General features: G+C 40.8%; 1 protein-coding gene and 1 long non-coding RNA gene across 4 annotated transcripts; one reads left to right on the plus strand and one right to left on the minus strand.

Moving 5' to 3' along the window:
• The first annotated feature begins 3,577 nt into the window (after positions 1-3,577).
• On the plus strand, positions 3,578-4,738 carry LOC117593640. Its single transcript, XR_004575094.1, has 2 exons — positions 3,578-3,660; positions 4,566-4,738. It is a non-coding gene; the product is annotated as an uncharacterized LOC117593640 (long non-coding RNA).
• Positions 4,739-5,018: 280 nt separating this feature from the next.
• LOC105019538 (B-cell receptor CD22-like) lies at positions 5,019-21,839 on the minus strand. 3 transcript variants are annotated; one of them, XM_034289401.1, is made up of 8 exons: positions 12,963-13,070; positions 10,690-10,761; positions 8,373-8,750; positions 7,962-8,267; positions 7,575-7,835; positions 7,396-7,480; positions 7,228-7,285; positions 5,019-6,932 (listed from the first exon to the last, which is right to left on the minus strand). In XM_034289401.1, the coding sequence occupies exons 1-8, from the start codon at positions 12,997-12,999 to the stop codon at positions 6,690-6,692; spliced, it is 1,440 nt and encodes a 479-aa protein (XP_034145292.1). In that variant the 5' UTR covers positions 13,000-13,070; the 3' UTR covers positions 5,019-6,689. The 3 variants fall into 3 exon arrangements, with proteins under 3 accessions (XP_034145292.1, XP_034145294.1, XP_034145293.1); XM_034289403.1 differs by lacking the exons at positions 7,962-8,267; positions 8,373-8,750; positions 10,690-10,761; positions 12,963-13,070 and adding exons at positions 20,198-20,348; positions 20,968-21,029; positions 21,380-21,839; XM_034289402.1 differs by lacking the exons at positions 7,962-8,267; positions 8,373-8,750; positions 10,690-10,761; positions 12,963-13,070 and adding exons at positions 20,198-20,503; positions 20,658-21,029; positions 21,380-21,800.
• Positions 21,840-22,001: the final 162 nt, after the last annotated feature.

Raw genomic sequence — 22,001 nt, forward strand, 5'->3', positions numbered from 1 at the left:
GAACGGGGACAGAGGGGAAACATTTAAACACTCACAAACGAGATGCTAGGGACCTGGTGTGCATGATTAAAGACATGTGACACAAAACAAGTCCGGGATGCGTTCCTGAGTGACGGGAACTGAGGGTGCACCAAACGGTGGTGCTGCTGCTCACCATACCGTGACAGTTCCCGTGGATCCACGTAATTAATTTTAACAAAAAGGAAAAACCTGAATAAATGAGTGGAGGAACATTACCAATGCAGCTGATCCATACAGGTGTATTGCATGATACAATTAAGCAATTAACATTCTATCATGCTCTGTGACCTGTACAGACATGCTGAGCAGGCCCAGGTTAGAAGAGTGACTTTGAATTTTCTTTAATTAATGGGTCTCTTCCAAGATGACCATGTCCCCGCCCACAGGACACGAGGGGTCACTGAATGATTAAATTAGTATGAAAATAATATCAATCATTGGCTATGGCCTTTGCAGTCACCAGGTCTCAACCCAGTTGAACACTTTTTGGGACATTGTGGCCGAGGTGTTGGACCGTACTCTCCATCAACATGATCAAAATGCGTAGTGAGGGAATATCTTTGGAAGAATTGTGTTCCATCACTCCAGTAGAGTTCCAGAGACTATAGAATCTGTGCCAAGACATATTGAAACTGTTCTGGCAGATTGTTGCCCAACACCTTACTGAGACAATTGATGTTGTTTCTCTTAATGTGTCACCCATCTGTATATATATCAACATATGTACCTAAACACACAACATATACATAATGGTAGTTGAATGGCATTCACATTAGATAATGTTAGGTTGCACATTACCAAGTTTTTCAGTTTAAACACAAGACACTGAGTGAAAAGCCACAGCACATATTAAACCCCTGTGTGTCGGAGTCAAAGACACAGACAAATATTCAATGTCTCACTGATGGAAGGCCATGGTGTATGAAACCGTGTACTGACCTCTGACTACATTGGTCAATTGTAGACTGATCTACAATAGGAATCAGTCATACCTCTTACAAAGCACTTGTCTAATCTTATTTTTTGTTCTCCTGGCCTCACACTAGTTGTTACAATGTGCAGGACAACATTTAATAAACGTACCCACTGTTAAAGTGGCCATTCAAGTGTGAGTGATGAGTGGAGTCAATGTGGTCAGCTTCAACCCAGGAGATGTGGCTCCCAGGCCAAGGCAACACCATTGACCTTAAAAGGCATGATTCAAGTCCGTATTCAGGTTGTGCAAGTGCATGACAATGCTCTCCCCTAGCTATCGTGCCAAGTGACAGACTGAAAAGGAACTTAACTCATCCGTAGTGTGTCCTTTATTTTCACATTGACAAAGATAGCATTATACCACGAAACACAATTGAATCCCTGCCTAGTCATATCTGTCCAATGCATTACTGCAAATGATTGGGTCTGTGTTGAAAAGTCAATGGGGCCAATGAGAAATATTTATATAAGCCAAGTTAGTATTGTCATCAAACTGATCACCAAACACTGGTCTCCAGCAGTACCTTAACTCACAACACGCGTTACATTAATCATTGAGTCCCAACATGTTGTGTTTTAGTTGTGAATCCAGTAAATGAACAGCAGGATGTTGAATATTTCCAGTCTTATTTCTGTTATTTGGTTGAAGATTAAAAATGTAAAGATAAGATATTGATGATATCACTACTTTGATTTCTTCACCCTCTTATAATCATGAAAGAGCTCAACAAAAATGTAGTTGGACAGGGGTGTAGAACTGAGTTAGATATTGGGAGGAACCATTTTACCTTTTTCTCAAAGCGTTGTCATTATCTACCTGCTTTTAACACTGGGTCTCCCCTTCTCCTATGCTCTTGTTGTCAATAAAAAAAAAAACATGATGGAATTCATATAGTCCATCTCAAATCTTACCAGTAAGGAATGACATCAGTTTAAAATGAAATGGGCCCCACCTGCCCACTGACAAGTCTCTGATAGCCTCTAATTCAGAGACAGAAATGAAACCCTTCTACTGCATGTTTTAGTTTGTGGCATAATGATAATGTCAATGCTACTACTTATAATAATAGCAGTTCATTTAAAGAAAAACAGAAGACCGTGGAAATACAGGCATTCTTTACCAACCAACCTGGGAGTTCTGTGGAGAGAACACACAGAAGAACTGTAGTTGGCCCTACTACATTATATTATTTATACTGTAAATGTGTATTTTTAATAGCTTTGACTGCACAGGGAGAGGTGTAACTCACTGGTCTGGACATGCACAGACATAAAGCAGTGTTTATGTGTTCAGTCCTATATATGGACAGGAGCTTGTTGTAACCTTTATATTCTCTTAGAAAATGAGAGTGCTTTTTGACTGGTTCTTATTTACTAGCTGTAACGATGTGCTTGTGGTGTAGTGTTGGCAAGGAACCAGGCGCAGGCATATATCGCGTTCGTGGGTTTAAATAAACAACAAACAAACCAAACACGAACGGAAAACGATAACTAATCTACTGAATGAAAATAAAGTGCGCGACAACGCGTCTTAATAGCTAACATTCAAACAGTAGATCAACAACACTCACCAACACACGAACAGCAACAATAATCCACAATGTGGGGAGCAGAGGGGAAACATTTAAACACATACAAACGATACCAATTGGGACCTGGTGTGAAAGATTGAAAACATGTGACAGTCCGGGATGTGTTCGTGAGTGATGGGAAACTGAAGGTGCACGGAACCGTGGCGCTGCTGCTCACCTAACCTTGACACTAGCTCTTTGCACGTGCAACTCCGCAGACTTTCAAATTATTATTAATTATTATTAACATCAGAGATTGTTGTATCCAACCAGCGGTGTACGTCACCTTCATTATCAACGTCTTGCAGACAACATCAAAGCATACTTACCAGACTCTATGTCAGGGGAACTTTGAGTCAGGGATCAGACAGGCAACATTTTAGATGCGTTAAAAAGTTGTATCTAATATTTCCACCTTTTCCTGTGAGATGTCTGGCATTTTAAGGTCATTGGAGAACCTGGATTTTCTCACACTAAAAGACAACAATAAAAAATGTGTATGACTGTAAGAACTGGGTTTTAGATGGTACATGATTTTAGGTGGTATCTGTTTTCTCTGTGCTGTGAAACAAGTACTTTAGTTTGAATCTGTTGGTCTGCTGTAACTACCTCCCGTCAGTAGGTGGCAGTGTGAGACAGTGGTTTTCTCCAGGGACTGTAAGAGCACATACTCTGCTGTTTTCCTGCTATAACTGCAGAGATTTCAACAAGGAAACACCACGTCTCTGTCTCACAATTTTTCCCTGTATTTCAGGACACATATTGCAGCTTATGGGCCAGCGAGCGACATCCAGTGTAAAGGTCCCCCGATACCATCAGCCCTGTCTACTTAAAGAGGAACACTTTCCAGTAATACCAACTGACCCAGGGCAAGGAATAGGGGTGCAGCCATGGAGGACGGCAAGAGGAAAAGTTTGGTTTGGCAGCTCACTCTCTCCGCTGCCAAACTGTTCCAGATTGCCTAAATCGATCGTTCCAGTGCCAGGAATGGACCCGTCTTGTTTCAAGTTGGGGGATGAGGAGATCTGTTTTGAGTACATCAGCAGTTTTATGTACAGTAAGCCCTTATTAGGGGGCTAGTCTGAGGATACAGGTATGGTTCACAAGTGCATCCAGTAGGTGGTGGTTCATTTGATTTGTTTTCAAATCCTCACGTTGATGATAATAGTGTTAAAGTATGTCAAGCTAATGTTGTTGCTAGCCCAGCTGTGACTAGTGGTAGTGAGGGTACTGGAGTTGCTACAGCTAGTGCAACTCCCACCACAGCCACTACAGCCATGGTTACAAATGAAAATTCTTGCTAGTTATGAGGAGCTCAGTAAGAAAATAATGCAATACACACCCACTACGCAGTCCGCACCTCACCCACCTGTGACAACATGGTCCATGTCATAGAATAGAGATGTGTCAGTCACAAAAGGCCTCACTGGAGATCACAGACCTGTGATACATGACAGAATGGTCTCCTTAAGATATCTTTCCTACCTACCAGGGAGGGCAGATCGGAGATCTGGGATGGCAGTAATTAAAAATCATACAATGTGATTTTTCTGGATTTCTGTTTTAGATTCCGTCACTCACAGTTGAAGAGTACCTATGCTACAAATTATAGACTTCTACATGCTTTGTAAGTGGGAAAACCTGCAAAATCGGCAGTGTATCAAATACTTGTTCTCCCTACTGTAACAACAAAAGTGAATGCCTAGCAAAACTCATAGGAAGCAAGGCACTCACCCATTGCAACCTAAATGGCTTAGTGGTCAGTGCTCTGCTAGACTCCGGAGCCCAAGTAAGCATGATTGACAAAGATCGGAAAAGCAAGTACATACCTGATATCACCATTAGGTCGCTGAGCGAAATTATCGGTGAAGAAGATTTAAAGATATATGCTGTGAATGGTGACCTTCTCCCATTTGAGTGCTGGGTTGCCCTCACAGTCAACCTAACGGGGAATGAGGACCCCAGCCTGTCAATAACTATGCCTTTTCTTGTCAGCAGTCTTGTTTTGGAGAGGCCACTGCTAGGGTTTAACGTGCTGGAAGAGATGATGCAAGAACACCCTGAAAAGCTGACTCCCATTGACCCATTTGTGAATATTATTGTAAAATGTAAACAACATGGGTAGTAATTAATGGATAATTAACATTTATTAAAGGCATTTGTGACCCCTATTGTAAAGTGTACTTCATTAATTATTAATGGAGAACCAACTACAGGACCAACTTTAGTTAATGTATGCATAGATCTTTACTTCAACTGGAATAAACATGACTTATTAACTAATACATTGATTAACATTAACATGTATAACTGCCTTAGTATATATTAACAAAGATGACTACATGTTTATTAAGACCCTGTAACTCATGTTTGTTAATATTTACTAAATAATTAACTAATGTCAATGAATGTAAAGTGTTACCACTTACACAATGTACAGTTAAGATATTGATGTTTAATACATTTCCTTCATCAAGAACCAATGTGTGATTTAAGTGTTCCCTTCATTTATTTGTACAGTAAACATACAACCGTTTCCAAAAAAGGGGTGACGCTACGTAAAATGCTAATGTTGAAACAGAATTCAATGATGTGCAATCAATCCTTATATTTAATTGAAGAAAATAAAAAGACAACATATCAAATGTTGAAACTGTAATTTTATGGTTTTTGGAATAATACATGCCAATTTTGAAATTGATGCCAGTTACACATGTAAAAAAAAGTTGTGACAGGGGCATCTTTACTAGTGTGTTGTATCACCTCATCTTTTACCAACACTAAGCGTTTGGGAACTAAGGAGACCAACTGCTGTGGTTTTGAAATTGACTCACTCTTGACTTTTACATGCATAGCCTTCCCCTAAGACAACTTTCAACAAATGCCTCTGGTAACCATAAATGAGATGACTGTTCCTTTTTATTAGAATATATCCTATTTTTCAGGACCACGCTGCTCCTATTCTTTAATATTGTAGGCCGGGCCACCAGTCCAGCATTCAGGATTAATTAATTCCAGGGTTTTTCTTTACTGCGGGTTCTTGTTCTCCTGGAAACCCGTAAACTTTAACAGAGACTGTTTGGATTTAACTTATGGAATAAATTATTCTCTGATTTATATTTGTAATTAATTGAGCTGATTTTGTTTAGATTATGGACTATATTGTAAAACCACTTTTGATTTCATTTTCATGTTGTAACACAATAAAATGTTATGACACAAGTAATTTAGCAATATAAAGATCAGCGTTGTTTTTAATCCAATATAGCGTACAATTTCATTAAAATAACTGTTAGTTATTTTAACTATGCCTACGAACCAAGCAAACATAAAAAAAAAAGATTTTCAGGAAGGTTCTCTAGTGGCAAGTGAAGTGTCCAGATCTGAATTACATCCATAACCTACGGCAAGAGCTGAAAATAGCTGTTGGTGAAGGCCACGGCATAAAAATACAAGAATAAAAGCACCATTATATTCCTTTATTGAGTTTGTTGCACCTTTCTGTGGACCAATTTGCCCACAGAAAGGTGCAACAAAGCTCAATAAAGGAAAATAATGGCAAATATAGAAAATGTGTATTGGTTAATAACTTCCTTTAAGCCATTGTTGGACTATCTATCTAAGTGTGCAGCTCTGTCACTCAGGGTGAGTGGGACTGAGGAGCACAATGTCACAAGAAATGATAGCACCGACTTGCTGGATCACTGGGTCGTGATTACACTTTATAGTTACACTCAGAATTGCACAATAAATGTATTATCAAACAAAAAATCACAACGTGGTTATAGTTTTGTTACACTGGACTAGGATAAATAGAACTGGGTGGCGTAATAAACAACGACAGGAAAAATGAATTTATAAAATATATTGCATTTGCAGAAGTGTTATTCCACTTGAACTGTAAACCAACTATCTCCACAGTCATCATTGACTTTCTACTCTTAAACGACCTTGGGTTGAAGTGTCAGGTACATTAGTTCTGCTATAGCCATACTTTTAGAAAATAAATACCTTTTTTCAACCAAAAAGTATACAGACTTACGGATAAACGAGGAGCACAAACATATGAATACAAAAATACCAAATGCATAATTGATAGTGCACTGTAGATAGACAAAATACCTATAAGGCACCTGTTTTATTCACTTGAGCGTAAAGTTCGTTAACGAGTGGTTCCTGATCCTGACTCCGCCCCCTGGTCACCTTGACTTCAGAGTACTCACTTTCCTTCCCCAGGTCTCTCTCCCTGTCCTGGGCTGCAGCCTGGGTCTTTTTGGGTCGTTGTCTGGAGAAGTCTATTTCACCGTAGTGGATCTCCTCAGGCAGGTTTTCCACAGGTTCTGCTGGTTTCTCTCTGGCCGGGGCCTGATTAGAAAATAGCTGGTTAGGAAACACAGGGGGCGGCTTTGAGGAGAACACAGTGACCCCAACTCTGCTTGAATGGCTTTACATCAAATGCTGAAGATGTGTCTGTTAAAATATACACCTAACATGACAGAAGAATCCCATTCAGGAAAAAAGGTTTTAAATCACTAGTTTTACAAGACTATGACATTGCTATCAGTGAAGTCATATCACCATAGGGACCCTCTAATATTGTTTCCCTTGTTGCTTTTTAGTAGTTTCAGCCTTTTCTTAAAAACACTTTGGTGTTTGGTACCGTCTCTGGTGGATTCACTGTCCTTTCGAGTCCATTAGGGATCTTAGATTTTCTCCTCCTGAAAGACATTTGAAAGGTCTTCTGAATGGATTAAGGTTTTCTAAACAAAGCACAAACCAAACATAATAGCAGTAATCATTTTGCATTAAGACCTGGAATAGTTCTTACCACCCAAAGAAAACTATCACGATAAGAAGCAGAACAAGCACCAAAGTTCCTCCAACAATCCACCAAACCTCCGGGTTTCTTTGGCCTGGAAAAAACATTAGATATTAAGGGGCTTTCCCACATAGAGATCTCTAAAGTACTGTATATCCACTCTGTTGTTACATGGGCCCCGGTTTTACCTGGAAGCTTCACTTCCTGTGACTTCTCAACGCCCTGATCATTTCTTGCTTCACAGTAGTACTGTCCTCCATCACCAACAGTCACATTGAGGGTGTAAGTCCGTCTGGATGCTACCTGTGTTGTTTTACCCCCACTGATCCTAAACCAGGTGTAGTTGGTCACAGGTGGGTTGGCTGTACTGCTGCAGGTCAGATTCACACAGCTTCCCACTGATCCTGGAACAGCTGGACTGATGGAGGCTGAAGTGTTTTTAGGAGAGACTGGGGGAGAAAGATGAATTTAGGTGATTATCAGTGACAATGTTTACGGGAATACTAGATACTTGAACAGATTATATCATTGGCTAAAATGAAAGAATTATATAAGAACCAGAGACTAAATCGTACATAAGACATGAAGTGTCCAGGTATGTTCAGCTGTTTTGGAGCCTGTCCCTACTGGGTAGACTGCAGTACAAGTTATGTTCCTGTCATTATGAAGGTATGATGGGATGAAGGTCACCGTGGATAGAACTGATTTGGTTCCATCTGAATTCTCCTGCAATTTGTTCACAGGTGTGGACCTTGTTGGGAGAGTCCATGTCAGCTTAGGGGGGTGTTCAGGACAGGGAGCAACAGCAGAACAGTTTAAACTGACAGGAGTCCCTTCCTTTATGTCACGTAAGACTGTCATGTCAGGTTGTTCAGGTGAATCTGTAATATATTGGAAATATTGGACTCAGTCTAGTTTTCCACTCTTAACATTTGATACAAGGAATATAAAAAGGAAGAAATAGTGGATAAACAATTGTCTCTTACCCTGGACTTTGATCTGAACATACTTTTCATTGTCTGTTGCATTGTATGGTTCACTCTCAATTCTGAAGTAGTACTTATTAGTGTAACTGGTGGTTACATTGAAGAACACTGTGGTGCAGTTCTTCTGGGACAGGTTTCCAGTTATGTTCCCTTGATAGCTGTTGACTGTCTTACTACTGTTAAATATCACATTATCTGGGTTCTGACCAAATTTCGAGGTCTCTTTAATCCACACTCCAGATGTATTTATTGTGCTGTTAAAAATATATTTTGGAGTATGAAATGAACATGGGATTTGCACACAGGAGCCACTCAGTACATCCAATCTCTCTGGCATTGTGGTGATCAAATTTCTTTGGCCAAAACAAGCCAAAACACCTGCAAAATAAACATTAACATCATAGATGTAATTTCAACGTTAAATGTATTTCTCATACGTTGCTGAATGCTGGCCTACATCCTGAATGCTCTAAACAGGGAAAAACATACACGTATCTGCAGCCACGGCCGTTCATCACACCGCAAAAAAGATCTAAATCTAACATCCTCAAAGGAAGGTCAAGTCTTCTTGACAAGCTGAAGTTATATCAGATAATACCACTGGGTTTTAGAAAACATGTCTATAATATGAAGTCACTTGCCCCATTGGCTGATTATTTCAAGCAAATATCTTCTCAAATATTATATTCAAAGGTTCTTTTCAGAAATGTTTTGCAGTGCAATTGGTATTAAACAGCTGTGAATGAAAGTAGTGACGCGCATCAACTTCATGCACAGACAGCCAACTGCCAAAATGACGCCGACCGACGAAACAGACTATGTGCGCATCAGTGCAAATCCTGTCAGTGGGTGCTGAGGGTGCACCAGGGAGGAACCCTCAGCACCCCTACTTCCCAATGCTAGGTCTGCAGCAGATCATTATAATCTATCATTTGAGACAAGTAAAATAAACATGTCAGTAGTCAAATGTTTTCACACAGAGAAAGACTGGAGTACAAATGATAATGTACTGTACATGGGAATATTAGATAAATTGTGCAGAATCCAACACCGATCAGCCATAACATTAGGACCACTGACAGGTGAAGGGGAATAACACTGATGATCTCATTGTCATGGCACATGTCAGTGGGTGGGATATATTAGGCAGCAAATGAACATTCTGTCCTCAAAGTTGATGTGTTAGAAGCAGGGAAAATGGGCAAGTGTAAGGATCTGAGAGACTTTGACAAGGGTCAAATTGTGATGGCTAGACGACTGGGTCAGAGCATCTCCGAAACTGCAGCCCTGCAGTGGTCAGTACCTATCAAAAATGGTCCATGGAAGGATAATGGTGAACCGACAGCAGGGTCATGGCCGGCCATGGCTCATTAATGCATGTGGGAAGCAAAGGCTGGCCTGTGTGGTCTGATCCAACAGACGAGTTACTGTAGCTCAAATTGCTGGAAAGGTTAATGCTAGTACTGATAGAAAGGTGTCAGAACACACAGTGCATCACAGTCAATCAGTATGGGGCTGCATAGCCGCAGACCAGTCAGGGTACCCATGCTGACCCCTGTCCACTGTTGAAAGGACCTACAATGGGCACAAGAGCATCAGAACTGGACCACAGACCAATGGAGGAAGGTGGACAGCTCTGATGAATCACGTTTCCTTTTACATCAGGTGGATGGTCGGAGGTGTGTGCGTCGCTTACCTGGAGAACACATGGTACCAGGATGCACTATGGGAAAAAGGCAAGCCGGCAGAGGCAGTGTGATGCTTTGGGCAATGTTCTGCTGGGAAACCTTGGGTCCTGCCATTCATGTGGATGTTACTTTGACACATACCACCTATCTATGCATTGTTGCAGACCATGTGCACCCTTTCATGACAACAGTATTCCATGATGTCATTGGCCTCTTTCAGCAGGATAATGCTCCCTGCCCCAAAGCAAAAATGCTTCAGGAATGGTTTGAGGAACACAATGACGAGTTCAAGGTGTTGACTTAACCTCGAAATTCCCCAGATCTCAATCCAATCGAGCATCTGTGGGATGTGCTGGACGAACAAGTCCAATCCATGGAGGCCCCACCTAGCAACTTACAGGACTTAAAGAATCTGCTGCTAACGTCTTGGTGCCAGATACTACAGCACACCTTCAGAGGTCTAGTGGAGTCCATGCCGTGACGGGTCAGGGCTGTTTTGGCGGGGAAAGGGAGACCTACACCATATTAGGCAGGTGGTCATAATGTTATGGCTGATCGGTGTACATACAGGACAATCCTGTATGTCCTTTGTATTCATACAGATAATGGGTTCTGTGTAGAAAACTTACCCGACATAAAGAGGCCAATCTGAAACATGTTTTCAGGGGAAGCCCTGTAAGTACTACCATCTAACATATCACCTGAAACAGAACAAGCATTCACACAATTAGTGCTATCCAGCTGGAGCCCTACCCTGCACTTCTCAAACCTAGGTGCGGCCTCGGTCCCATTTATTGCATTGATGGTTCCTTCCACAGAAGGAACTATTTTGAGGTTGCCACATACAGACAGGCTTCCTATTTCACTCCAATGAATTTGACTTGCTTTGAAACTTGATTGATTAACTATGAATTACAGGTATGTGGAATATGAGTATTGATAAGTGTTCACACATTATTAAGACAATATCAATGTACGTTTTATTGGAAGGGAATGTGCCTAGATAATAAGAACTACAGAAACGTGTGTTTAGATTATCTCTCTTTAGGTTGCACTCTGATAACCACAGGAATGTTTACACTGACCATCTGGCATGGGGGTTACTGTCTTGGAAACACGATCTTTGCTAGGTAGACACGCCCTTCAATGTATATATCAGCTTGTAACTAGCATTACAGTGAGACAATTTTGGACATTCATTGAAAAGGACAACTCTGCTGCATTATTCCAATAAATACTGAGTATATCTTCTCCCTTGATTTGTGCGGGTTCTATATTATTTAACCACTATACATAACTGCTAAAATATATCAGGTATGACTCTTTTATGACCCTCGCCATATTTGCAAGACATGTTAAAAAGGAATCTTTCAAATTCGCAAGTCAAGCAAATGCAGGTTCTTCTCTACACACAATTACAGTGCCCTCTAGAATTATTGGAACCATAGGTAAATGTTAACAAATTTCTTGTTTATTTGCTTGATATTACCCCTAGAAAATCATATGAATCTAACATTTGATTCTAAATGTTTCAAAGAAAAATTATTCTTCAATAAATTATTATTTTGTTAAAAATGTCCCATGATCATTGGCACAACTAAAAGATCTTATGAAAAAAATCAAATAGATTTATATTCCAATTAGAATTAAACTTTTTAAAGTTTGTTTGGGTTTTTGGAAACTGTTTAGTAGTCATCCATGACATCCTGTTTGACTGGGGTATTACTATGATGTGACACGCAATTGAGACAAGATATGTCAATCCCTGACACAAAAAGGTCTGGTTTAAAGCAGTTTTAACCACTAAAACTTTAGTCGCCAAATTTTGTGTTTCAGTTGTGAAGCAAGAACATGAACAAACAGCGGAACATCTCAATTCGCCTTGTAATTATTTTCATCCATTTCTTTTTAAGATTGAAATGAAAAGATAGCAAATAAGTAATACTTGCCTTACAATCATGAAAAGCGTCAACCAGAGAGATTACACACCACATTGTGGTATAACAAACCAAAGTGATGACATTTAACAGGATATTACCACTAAAAAAACTTCCCTTTTTCTAAAGAATCCTTCCACTATTGCACAACATGTTTTAATCATTTGACACATTGAAATAGAAATCCTTGTGTTGGCCAGCAGCCTATTCATTTACTTGCTACCAGAAAGGTGACACTTATACATGGGTGCAATTCAACATTTTGATCGTTTTGGCCTTTTTGAATGATTTCAATACACTCAACGTTCAACTTTTTTGTCTCCTTTTTGAACAGTGTGGCAAATCAGTTGATGAGGTTCCTAGTTAAGTTGAAACGTGTGCATTCTCATCCGTAGAGTTTGGAGAGGTTTAGGGTGGCAAGGGGTTTGTAGGGAAAGTAGCAGGTGGTTTAGGGGTGGGTGGGAGGGACGCGATGGGTGGGAATGGGAGAGATGGGTGGGAATGGGAGAGATGGGTGGGAATGGGAGAGATGGGTGGGAGGGACGCGATGGGTGGGAATGGTAGAGATGGGTGGGAATGGGAGAGATGGGTGGGAGGGACGCGATGGGTGGGAATGGGAGAGATGGGTGGGAGGGACGCGATGGGTGGGAATGGGAGAGATGGGTGGGAATGGGAGAGATGGGTGGGAGGGACGCGATGGGTGGGAATGGGAGAGATGGGAAGGGTGGGCACATGGCTGGGGAACAGTGTTTTGGAAAAGGAAGACCAAAAGGATGTTTCGTGAGCATGGGAGCAACTATACATTGTGGATTGTGACCAGATGCACTTTTGTGCCCGTTTTAGGTTGTCCCGATATCAAAGTTGGGATCTTACTTGTCCTTGGCTAACCAGCCCTCTTCAATTGGTCACACTTCAGGTCACATATCGGGGAGGATTGGAGGGTGTAATATATGTTGCAAGAGTACCTCTCCAGCAGCCCGTAGCACCCAGCAGTTTTATCATGTGTTACAACAGAACAACGGAGCACCACCCACGTGCCTCCGCAGCTGAAGTCCCCCAGAGCACGGGCCAAAACCGCCACCGGACAACAAAAACTTGCTATAAAAAAAAACCAATTTTGCCTATTCAGACACACTTTATAATGAAAGGATTTATCTTCCTGAGAGAATACCAGCGGAATCTCAAAGGGATTCATCCATAATTTGTATTCATAAAAACACACATACATACATAAATCCATACATACATTCATGGGAGCCACTCTTGCCATCTTGACTTCAGAGGGGACCCAGCCAGTTGTCACGACAAGTTGATTAGGGAAGTTAGAAACGAAAAGGAATCTCCAGAAATGATGTGGAGGAAGGAGGAGTGAATGGGGTCAAGGGGCAGGTTGTCAGGTGACCAGACATCACCAGGTGCAGGACTTTATCTGAAGAGTGCAGGACAAACATGGTTAATCCACGGACACGTTTGGTGTATGAGTGACCCTTGGATCCAATAGGCTGGGTGAATACAGAGCGAATGTCATCACGCTGTTGTCAAAGGGTTGACGCAGTCATTGTCATAGAGGACAGATGGAGGAGGAAGACATGATGTAACGAGGAGGCAAAGAGTTTCCTGTGATTAGGAAAATAATCTTGACATTTTGGGTTATAGTTATATACATATAGGCCTATATATATATATTTAAGTGGCTTCATAAGCGAATAGAGAGGAAGGGAATTGAGGAAATGGAAGGAAATGTAATGAGTTTCTCTACTCACTCAGCTGCCCACAGCTTTCTTCAGTGACTTCAGCGGTGCCATGCCAGGGTAAAATGGGCTAAGAATAAGCCCCCCGTTAGTACCACCGAGAATGATTTGGGAAAGTGTTGACGCATGTCCGATCCGTCGAGCGACCCTTCATCGCCCAAACCCCCCCCTGTCTAAGCTCCCCCTGTCTAAATTCCTTGCATTCCCCCTAACCCAGTAGTGGGTTACTTAGCAACCAGCAGGAGGGCAGGGCTGACTTGACCAGGGGAAAGGGGATGGAGAGAGTCACAGGGTGTGGGAACGGAGAGCTGCGGGGGGAGGAATAATATTGTTATGGCATCCGACTGTCTGGGCAGGGAAAGACTCGCTGAGAAAAAGACTAATTAGTGATTAGAGACCTGAAGTGTGTTGAAGCAGGATTTGTTGACAGGCAGAATCTAGTAAAGATGCGGTCAAGAGGGTAGGAGTGTGAAGAAAGCGATGGATAGACAGGTATTGAAGGCAGAAATCTGGAGATTTGAAGACGGACAATAGAAGACGGAGTGGTGAGCCATCGTCTGGATGTTAACGTATCAACGTGTCAAGCTCACTGAATAATTGTCTAAGACCACCTGATGGACCACAGACCTTATTTGGGACCTAAACATATGATAGAGTGGGGCAAGTGAACTGAGGCACTGGGTTTGGAGGTGTTCAGGTGCTCCCTCTGGTTTCTGTTTTGGGGAATCATCTCGGGCAATTTCCTTTGCTAATTTTCTATGTTTCTCAACAGCACTTGGTGACAACTGCAGATCTGGGCTTACGTGGCTCTACTCCTGGATGCTATCTGACATTAAAGATGCAATATGGGACTTTTGTGATCAGCAGAATATTTTCTTCAACATCCCAATTTGGGCTGGATGTGTAATAGGTTTATCGATATGTGCATAATCTATGTAGAATCACTATCATACCTCAGCTATCCATGACATTTCCAGTCAGAAAGTGTGTGGCTTTGATGGCATGGGGCACAAATCAGCACCCGCATTTTCGGGTGTGCGGATTTGGGTAAAAAACAAAAACAACAAAAAACACGACTTCTCCCTGATATACAAGGGTCACGACGAGTTCTCTATAGATCTCTTCCTCCCAAACAAGTGGGAGTATACCACTGAAGACCAGCCATGGACACAGTATTTCAACATTCATGACAATAGCAGTCCTAATGATCAATACCAATTCATACATACTGTATCTCAGATTTTATTGTACATTAGCGTCTCCAATTTATATGTATTGTGCATACAGTCTGTTCATGGGTAACACAATAGGAAGTTCTTAAACTGAAAAGCAAGTTATAAAGTTATCTAGTAAATTATCATTCGTCATTATGATTCATATTGGTATTTCTCTGGAAAAAACAGCAACCCCTCCCCAACATACCTTCATTTTTTTTTATAGATCGATGTTATATTTTTGTCGTACTTATGAACATTTTCCTTGTTCCTAGGGTTTCATATTCTGGGTTTTTGTATTAATCTAAATTGATCTCTGGAGCCACTATAATTACTGATTTGGAAGAAAGACGAAAATTTTAACATTTGCTTTTTCTATACTTAAACAGTCAAATGTGTCTCTTCTGAAGTATTAAACTCTTTCAAATCTTTACGGGCCCATTGGCTTCCATTGCACTCTCAGAACACACAACATTTGATAGTTAAAAGGTTAATAATAATCTAAACAACAATACAATATTCAACATATTCAGTACAGATGTATGTTTCAGGACAGAAAGAAGGGGGCAGCATGAACCACATTCAATCGCCTATTTTTTCCCCCCGCTACCAATAGCAATTTTTTCTTGGGTGACAGTGGGATGGCAGTATATTCTCCACTCTCAGTGGGACCCACAGTGACATGGTGGTTCTGACCTCCGGATGGGGCCTGAGGTTGGCTGACACCTCCATTTCCCGTTGAGTTAAATAAATTGACATGCGAATCAATCCTGTGACCCTCATCTTCTTTCACTGAACGAAATGTACCGACGCAATAAATGCAGTGCATTGACATAAGTGTATAATGCATTCCCAGCAAAAACAATTTAACACCCAGTGCATTCAGAAAGTACTCAGCCCCCCCTCACTGTTTCCACGTTTTGTTACATAACAGCTTTAATTGATTTTAAAATTGATTAAATATAAAGGATTTAATAAATTGAATATATTTTTTCCACTTCAATCTACACACAATACCCTATACTCACAAAGCAAAAACAGTTTTTTTGAATTTCTTTGCGAATGCAGTAAGAAATAAAAAGGGGGGTATTAGTTACCACTGACTTCCCTCTATGTATCAGGCCACTGTAGCCCTAACAGATCTTTTCTTCAGTCAACATTGCCTTCATACAGCCCTAAACTCCCTTAGGTTGGACTACCAGGTACAGTAATTCCACACCAGGAAATACAAATATATAGATAAAAAAAGCATGACCAATGAAAGCAAATACCCAATGAATGCTGTGCTGCAGACAGCCAAAATACCTAAAATGCACCTCTTTTATGCACATGGTCATGTCTTTATGCACATGGTCATGTCTTTATGCACATGGTCATGTCTTTATGTACATGGTCATGTCTTTATGCACATGGTCATGTCTTTATGTACATGGTCATGTCTTTATGCACTTGGTCATGTCTTTATGCACATGGTCATGTCTTTATGCACTTGGTCATGTCTTTATGCACATGGTCATGTCTTTATGTACATGGTCATGTCTTTATGCACATGGTCATGTCTTTATGTACATGGTCATGTCTTTATGCACATGGTCATGTCTTTATGTACATGGTCATGTCTTTATGCACATGGTCATGTCTTTATGCACATGGTCATGTCTTTATGCACATGGTCATGTCTTTATGCACATGGTCATGTCTTTATGCACATGGTCATGTCTTTATGTACATGGTCTTTAACGGTTGGTTCGTAATCCGGAGTCCCTGACTTCAGAGTGCTCACTTTCCGTCCTCTGGTCTGTCTCCCTGTCCTGGCTGGCAGCTGGGGTCTCTTTGGATTGTTGTTTGGAGAAATCGATCTCAACATAATGGAGCTGGTGGGGCAGGTCTGATGCTTGTTTCAACGCACTCTCTCCCGACGTGGCCTCAATAGCGTATGGCTTGTTAGCATACATCTGGTTAACATGCCCCTGGTTGGCATACATCTGGTTAACATGCCCCTGGTTGGCATACATCTGGTTAACATGCCCCTGGTTGGCAAACATCTGGTTAACATGCCCCTGGTTGGCAACCATCTGGTTAACATGCCCCTGGTTGGCAACCATCTGGTTGACATGCCCCTGGTTAGCATACATCTGGTTAACATGCCCCTGGTTAGCATACATCTGGTTAACATGACCCTGGTTAGCATACATCTGGTTAACATGACCCTGGTTAGCATACATCTGGTTAACATGCCCCTGGTTAGCATACATCTGGTTAACATGCCCCTGGTTAGCATACATCTGGTTAACATGCCCCTGGTTGGCAACCATCTGGTTAACATGCCCCTGGTTAGCATACATCTGGTTAACATGCCCCTGGTTGGCAACCATCTGGTTAACATGCCCCTGGTTAGCATACATCTGGTTAACATGCCCCTGGTTGGCAAACATCTGGTTAACATGCCCCTGGTTGGCATACGCTGGGGAGCCCTATAAAAAAAAAAACAGAGGGGAATAGGGGTGTATGTATTATGCCGAGCTTAGCATTTTAGTTATTGAACATCACTTTCAGCAGAAGCATCAGAATGAAACCCCTTTTCATTCCTTTAACTCTGATATTGCTCTTAACAAAACGATTCCAACTAAACCATTTGTTTGGCTGATTATCCTCACACCAGGTGTAAAGTGTTCTGTACTGCTATCCACTTCTGTTCAATGAAAATGTATTGCCTTCAGTAGGAATTGACCCCCACTCTGCTTGAAGGTCCTTACATCACATGCTGAGGGTATGTCAATGAAAATGTCTCGAGTAAAACATTATTATTATATAAAATATTATTTGAGTGCACCCAAGGATATACAGTTGTGCTCATAAGTTTGCATACCCTGGGAGAAATTTTGGCATTGATTTTGAAAATATGACTGATAATGCAAAAAAGCTGTGCTTCACTTAAGGATAGTGATTATATGAAGCCATTTATTATCACATAGTTGTGTGGCTCCTTTTTAAATCATAATGATAACAGAAATCACTCAAATAGCCCTGATAAAAAAAAGTGTACATACCTTTGAATGTTTGGCCTTGTTACAGACACACAAGGTGACACACACAGGTGACAATGACAATTAAAGGTGAATTTCCCACACCTGTGGCTTTTTAAATTGCAATTATTGTCTGTGTATAAATTGTCAATGAGTTTTTTTAGCAGGCTAGAAACTGAGCCATGGGGAGCAGAAAGTAACTGTCAAAATACCTACGTAGCAAGGCAATGGAACTTTATAAAGATGGAAGAGGATATAAAAATATATCCAAAGTCTTATAAATGCCAGTCAGTGCTGTTAAATCACTTATTAAGAAGTGGACATTTCGGGGATCTCTTGATACCAAGCCAAGGTCAGGTAGACCAAGAAAGATTTCAGCCAAAACTGCCAGAAGAATTGTTCGGGATACAAAGAAAAACCCACAGGTAACCTCAGGAGAAATGCAGGCTGCTCTGGAAAAAGACGGTGTGGTTGTTTTAAGGAACACAATACGACGATAGTTGAACGAAAATTAGCTGCATGGTCGAGTTGCCAGAAAGAAACCTTTATAGCGCCAATGCCACAAAAATGCCCAGTTACAATATGCTCGACAACACTTTGACACGCCTCAGTCTCTGGCACACTGTAATTTGGGGTGATGAGACCAAAACAGAGCTTTATGGTCACAACCATTAGCGCTAAATTTGGAGAGAGGTCAACAAGGCCTATAGTGAACAGAATACCATCACCACTGTGAAGCATGGTGGTGGCTCGCTGATGTTAGGTGTGAAAATTGATGGCAAGATGAACGCAGCATGTTATCAGAAAAAACTGGCAGACAATTTGCCTTCTTCTGCACGAAAAGCTGTGCATGGGACGCTCTTGGACTTTCCAGCATGACAATGACCCTAAGCACAAGGCCAAGTTGACCCTCCAGTGGTTACAGCAGAAAAAGGTAAAGGTTTCTCGAGTGGCCATCACAGTCTCCTGACCTTATTGTCCCCAGAGTGGCTTGATGATATCTCAAACGCACGGTTCATGCAAGACGACCAAAGACTTTGCATGACCTGGAGGCATTTTGCCAAGACAAATCGCTGTCATTGATGCTAAATACAAAGTATTAACAATTAAGGGTATGCAGATATTTGAACAGGGGTCAGTTCATTCTTCTCTTTTTTGCCATGTTTTATTTTATGATTGTACCATTCTGTTATGACCTACAGATGAATGTGAATCCCATAAGAAATGAAAGACATGTTTTGCCTTCTCACCCATGTTTTCTTTACAAATGGTGCATATATTACCAATTCTCCAAAGGGGTGTGCAAATTTTTGAGCACAACTGTATACAAATAACTAGGATATACTAAAGTTTATTACTTTCAGTATTTTCTTAAATGGACAACATTAATTTTAAAAGGGGGGCTTGTTCCCACCTGTTCTGGTGGATTATCCGTCCTTTCAAGTCCATCAGAGTGCCTTGATTTTCTTCTCCTAAAAGACATTCAGAAAGGTTTCACGAATGGACTGAGCATATTTCATATACCAACCACATTCAAATAGTTTTGCGTTGAGGCCAGGAATTGTTTTTACCATCCCAGGAATGAGATCATCATGATAAGCAAAACAAGCACCAAGCTCCCTCCAACAACACCAAACACCATTTGGTTAGATGGTCCTGTAAACATAACACACGTTGATATCCTTTCATGGTTCGAACAGGATGTGTAAAATACATCTAACCTATAAGATGGTGCCCTGTTTTACCTTCTAAAGCTAGCTCCACTTCCTGTGACTTCCCAACACCCTGATCATTTCTTGCTTCACAGTAGTACGGTCCTCCATCACCAACAGTCACATTGAGGGTGTAGGTCCGTCTGGATGCTACCGGTTTTGTTTCACCCCCACTGATCCTAAACCAGGTGTAGTTGGTCACAGGTGGGTTGGCTGTACAGCTGCAGGTCAGATTCACTCGGTTTCCCACTGATACTGGAACAGCTGGACTGATGGAGGCTAAGGTGTTTTTAGGAGAGACTGGGGGTGAAAGATGATTTAGGGTGAATCCCATCTACTTAAATAAGATGTTCAATTGGTATTACACTGATGTCCATGTGAGGCAATTTCCCCTCAGAATGTGAATGGCAAAAGTCCATAATTGAACAATACAATACATAATTATCTGTGGAAAAAAGTGTGATGGAATGATCTAGGAACAAGTTACTAAATCTTACATAAGACATGAAGTGTCCTGGTATGTTCCGCTGTCTTGTTGCTCATCCCTACTGGGTAGACTGCAGTACAAGTGATGTTCTTTTCATTATGAAGGTATGATGGGATGAAGGTCACCGTGGATAGAACTGATTTGGTTCGATCTGGATTCTCCTGTAATTTGTTCACAGGTGTGGACTTTGTTGGGAGAGTCCATTTCAGTTTAGGGGGGTGTCCAGGACAGGGAGCAACAGCAAAACAGTTTAAACTGAGAGGAGTCCCTTCCTTTATGTCACCTAAGACTGTCATGTTAGGTTGTTCAGGTGAATCTGTAATATATTGTAGAAATATGTTGTCCATGTTCCATTTTTCTACTGTAACTTTTTATGAAAGGAAGCATTAGTTAACAAGAAGCAATAATTACAAACATTTAAATGGTCTCAACAGGAAGCAATAGTTGCAAACATTTAAATGGTATCTTACCTATGACAGTTATGGTAACAGATTTTTCAATGTCTGTTGCACGGTATTGTCCATTAGTATCAATTCTAAAGTAATACTTGTTAGTGTAACTTGTGGTTACATTGAAGAACACTGTGGTGCAGTTCTTCTCAGACAGGTTTCCAGTTATTTTCCCAAGACTATTCCCTGTGTTACTACTGTTAAATAATATATTGGAGTCTGTTTTCCCTTTAAGCCAAATTCCATATACATTTCTTGCGCTGCTAAAACTGATGTTATGGCCGTCTGGAATTTGAAATGCACATGGGAGTTGCACACAAGTGTCACTCACTGCATTCATCGTCTCTGGCATTGTGGTGAACAGATCGTTTGAGGAAAGCCCAAAATTCACACCTGTAACATACAGGACAACATCAGAACGGTTATGTGACCTTTTTGGTACAGTCAACAACAATATTCTGCGTCTCCAGTAATATAAAGAAAAAGTTATTTCACTTTACACTACGAGATTACGCTGCAGGTTATTCCTAATGTGACAACTGCATGCCCCAGACTGGAGAATACACATAATATATATGAAACTAATAAGTATGTATTTCAGTGGAAACTACTACATCATAAGCATCCCTCATCGGATGTCAGGTGTAATTTATTTTAACATTCAGATAATAGCTCATGCTATTAAATGTGAACAATATAGTTGTCCTAATTATCACTATAAATACATTGTGTGTAAAACTCACTTGATATACAGAGGCCAATGAAAAACATGTTCTCTTGACAAGCCATGTCAGAACTTAGACACAAGCGACCAGCTGCAATGGTAAAATACTTTGTCAATAGCTAGACACTTTCAGATGCATATTATTTGCCCAAAATAAACTGTCAAAATGTACACAATAACACACAACATATAGTGCATTGAACCACGCCAATTTTGAAATAGATCTTCAACTAACAACACAATTTTACATTATTAACCCATTTAGAATAACATTAAACACAAAAAATGGAAGATGGTGAAAAATAACACTTGCCTCACAATCATGAAAAAGGTGAGTCACTGGCCTGTGACCGAAAAGACATTTCTCAAATTGGTCTCTGATAAACCAAACGGCTACAGTTAGAAGTTGGACATCTACATAGTGACCGTGGCTCTTTGCAGTAGTGAAACAGCATACCGATATGCAAATGCAGGCAAAAGACAATACATGTTCTCTTTGTTGTCATCCTTAATACATCACGTCAACGATGTGATTTAAAAATGCTTGAGGAAACCAATAGCTTGGAGAAATGCTATTAACCCCTTGTTTATTCTTTGACTGAATGGCAATTAGAGTTTTGAAAAGTATATTAAATCATAGA

This window comes from Esox lucius, chromosome 21, assembly GCF_011004845.1.
Source record: "Esox lucius isolate fEsoLuc1 chromosome 21, fEsoLuc1.pri, whole genome shotgun sequence".
Taxonomy (NCBI): Eukaryota; Metazoa; Chordata; class Actinopteri; order Esociformes; family Esocidae; genus Esox; species Esox lucius.

Coding starts and splice junctions, on each gene's coding strand:
- LOC105019538 (XM_034289401.1), bottom strand. CDS start 12,999: ATGATAAAACTGCTGGGTGCTACGGGCTGCTGGAGAG. Junction 7,836..7,961: donor CTGGACACTTCATGTCTTAT/GTACGATTTAGT, acceptor TTTCTCCCCCAG/TCTCTCCTAAAAACACTTCA. Junction 7,286..7,395: donor GTGATAGTTTTCTTTGGGTG/GTAAGAACTATT, acceptor AATGTCTTTCAG/GAGGAGAAAATCTAAGATCC.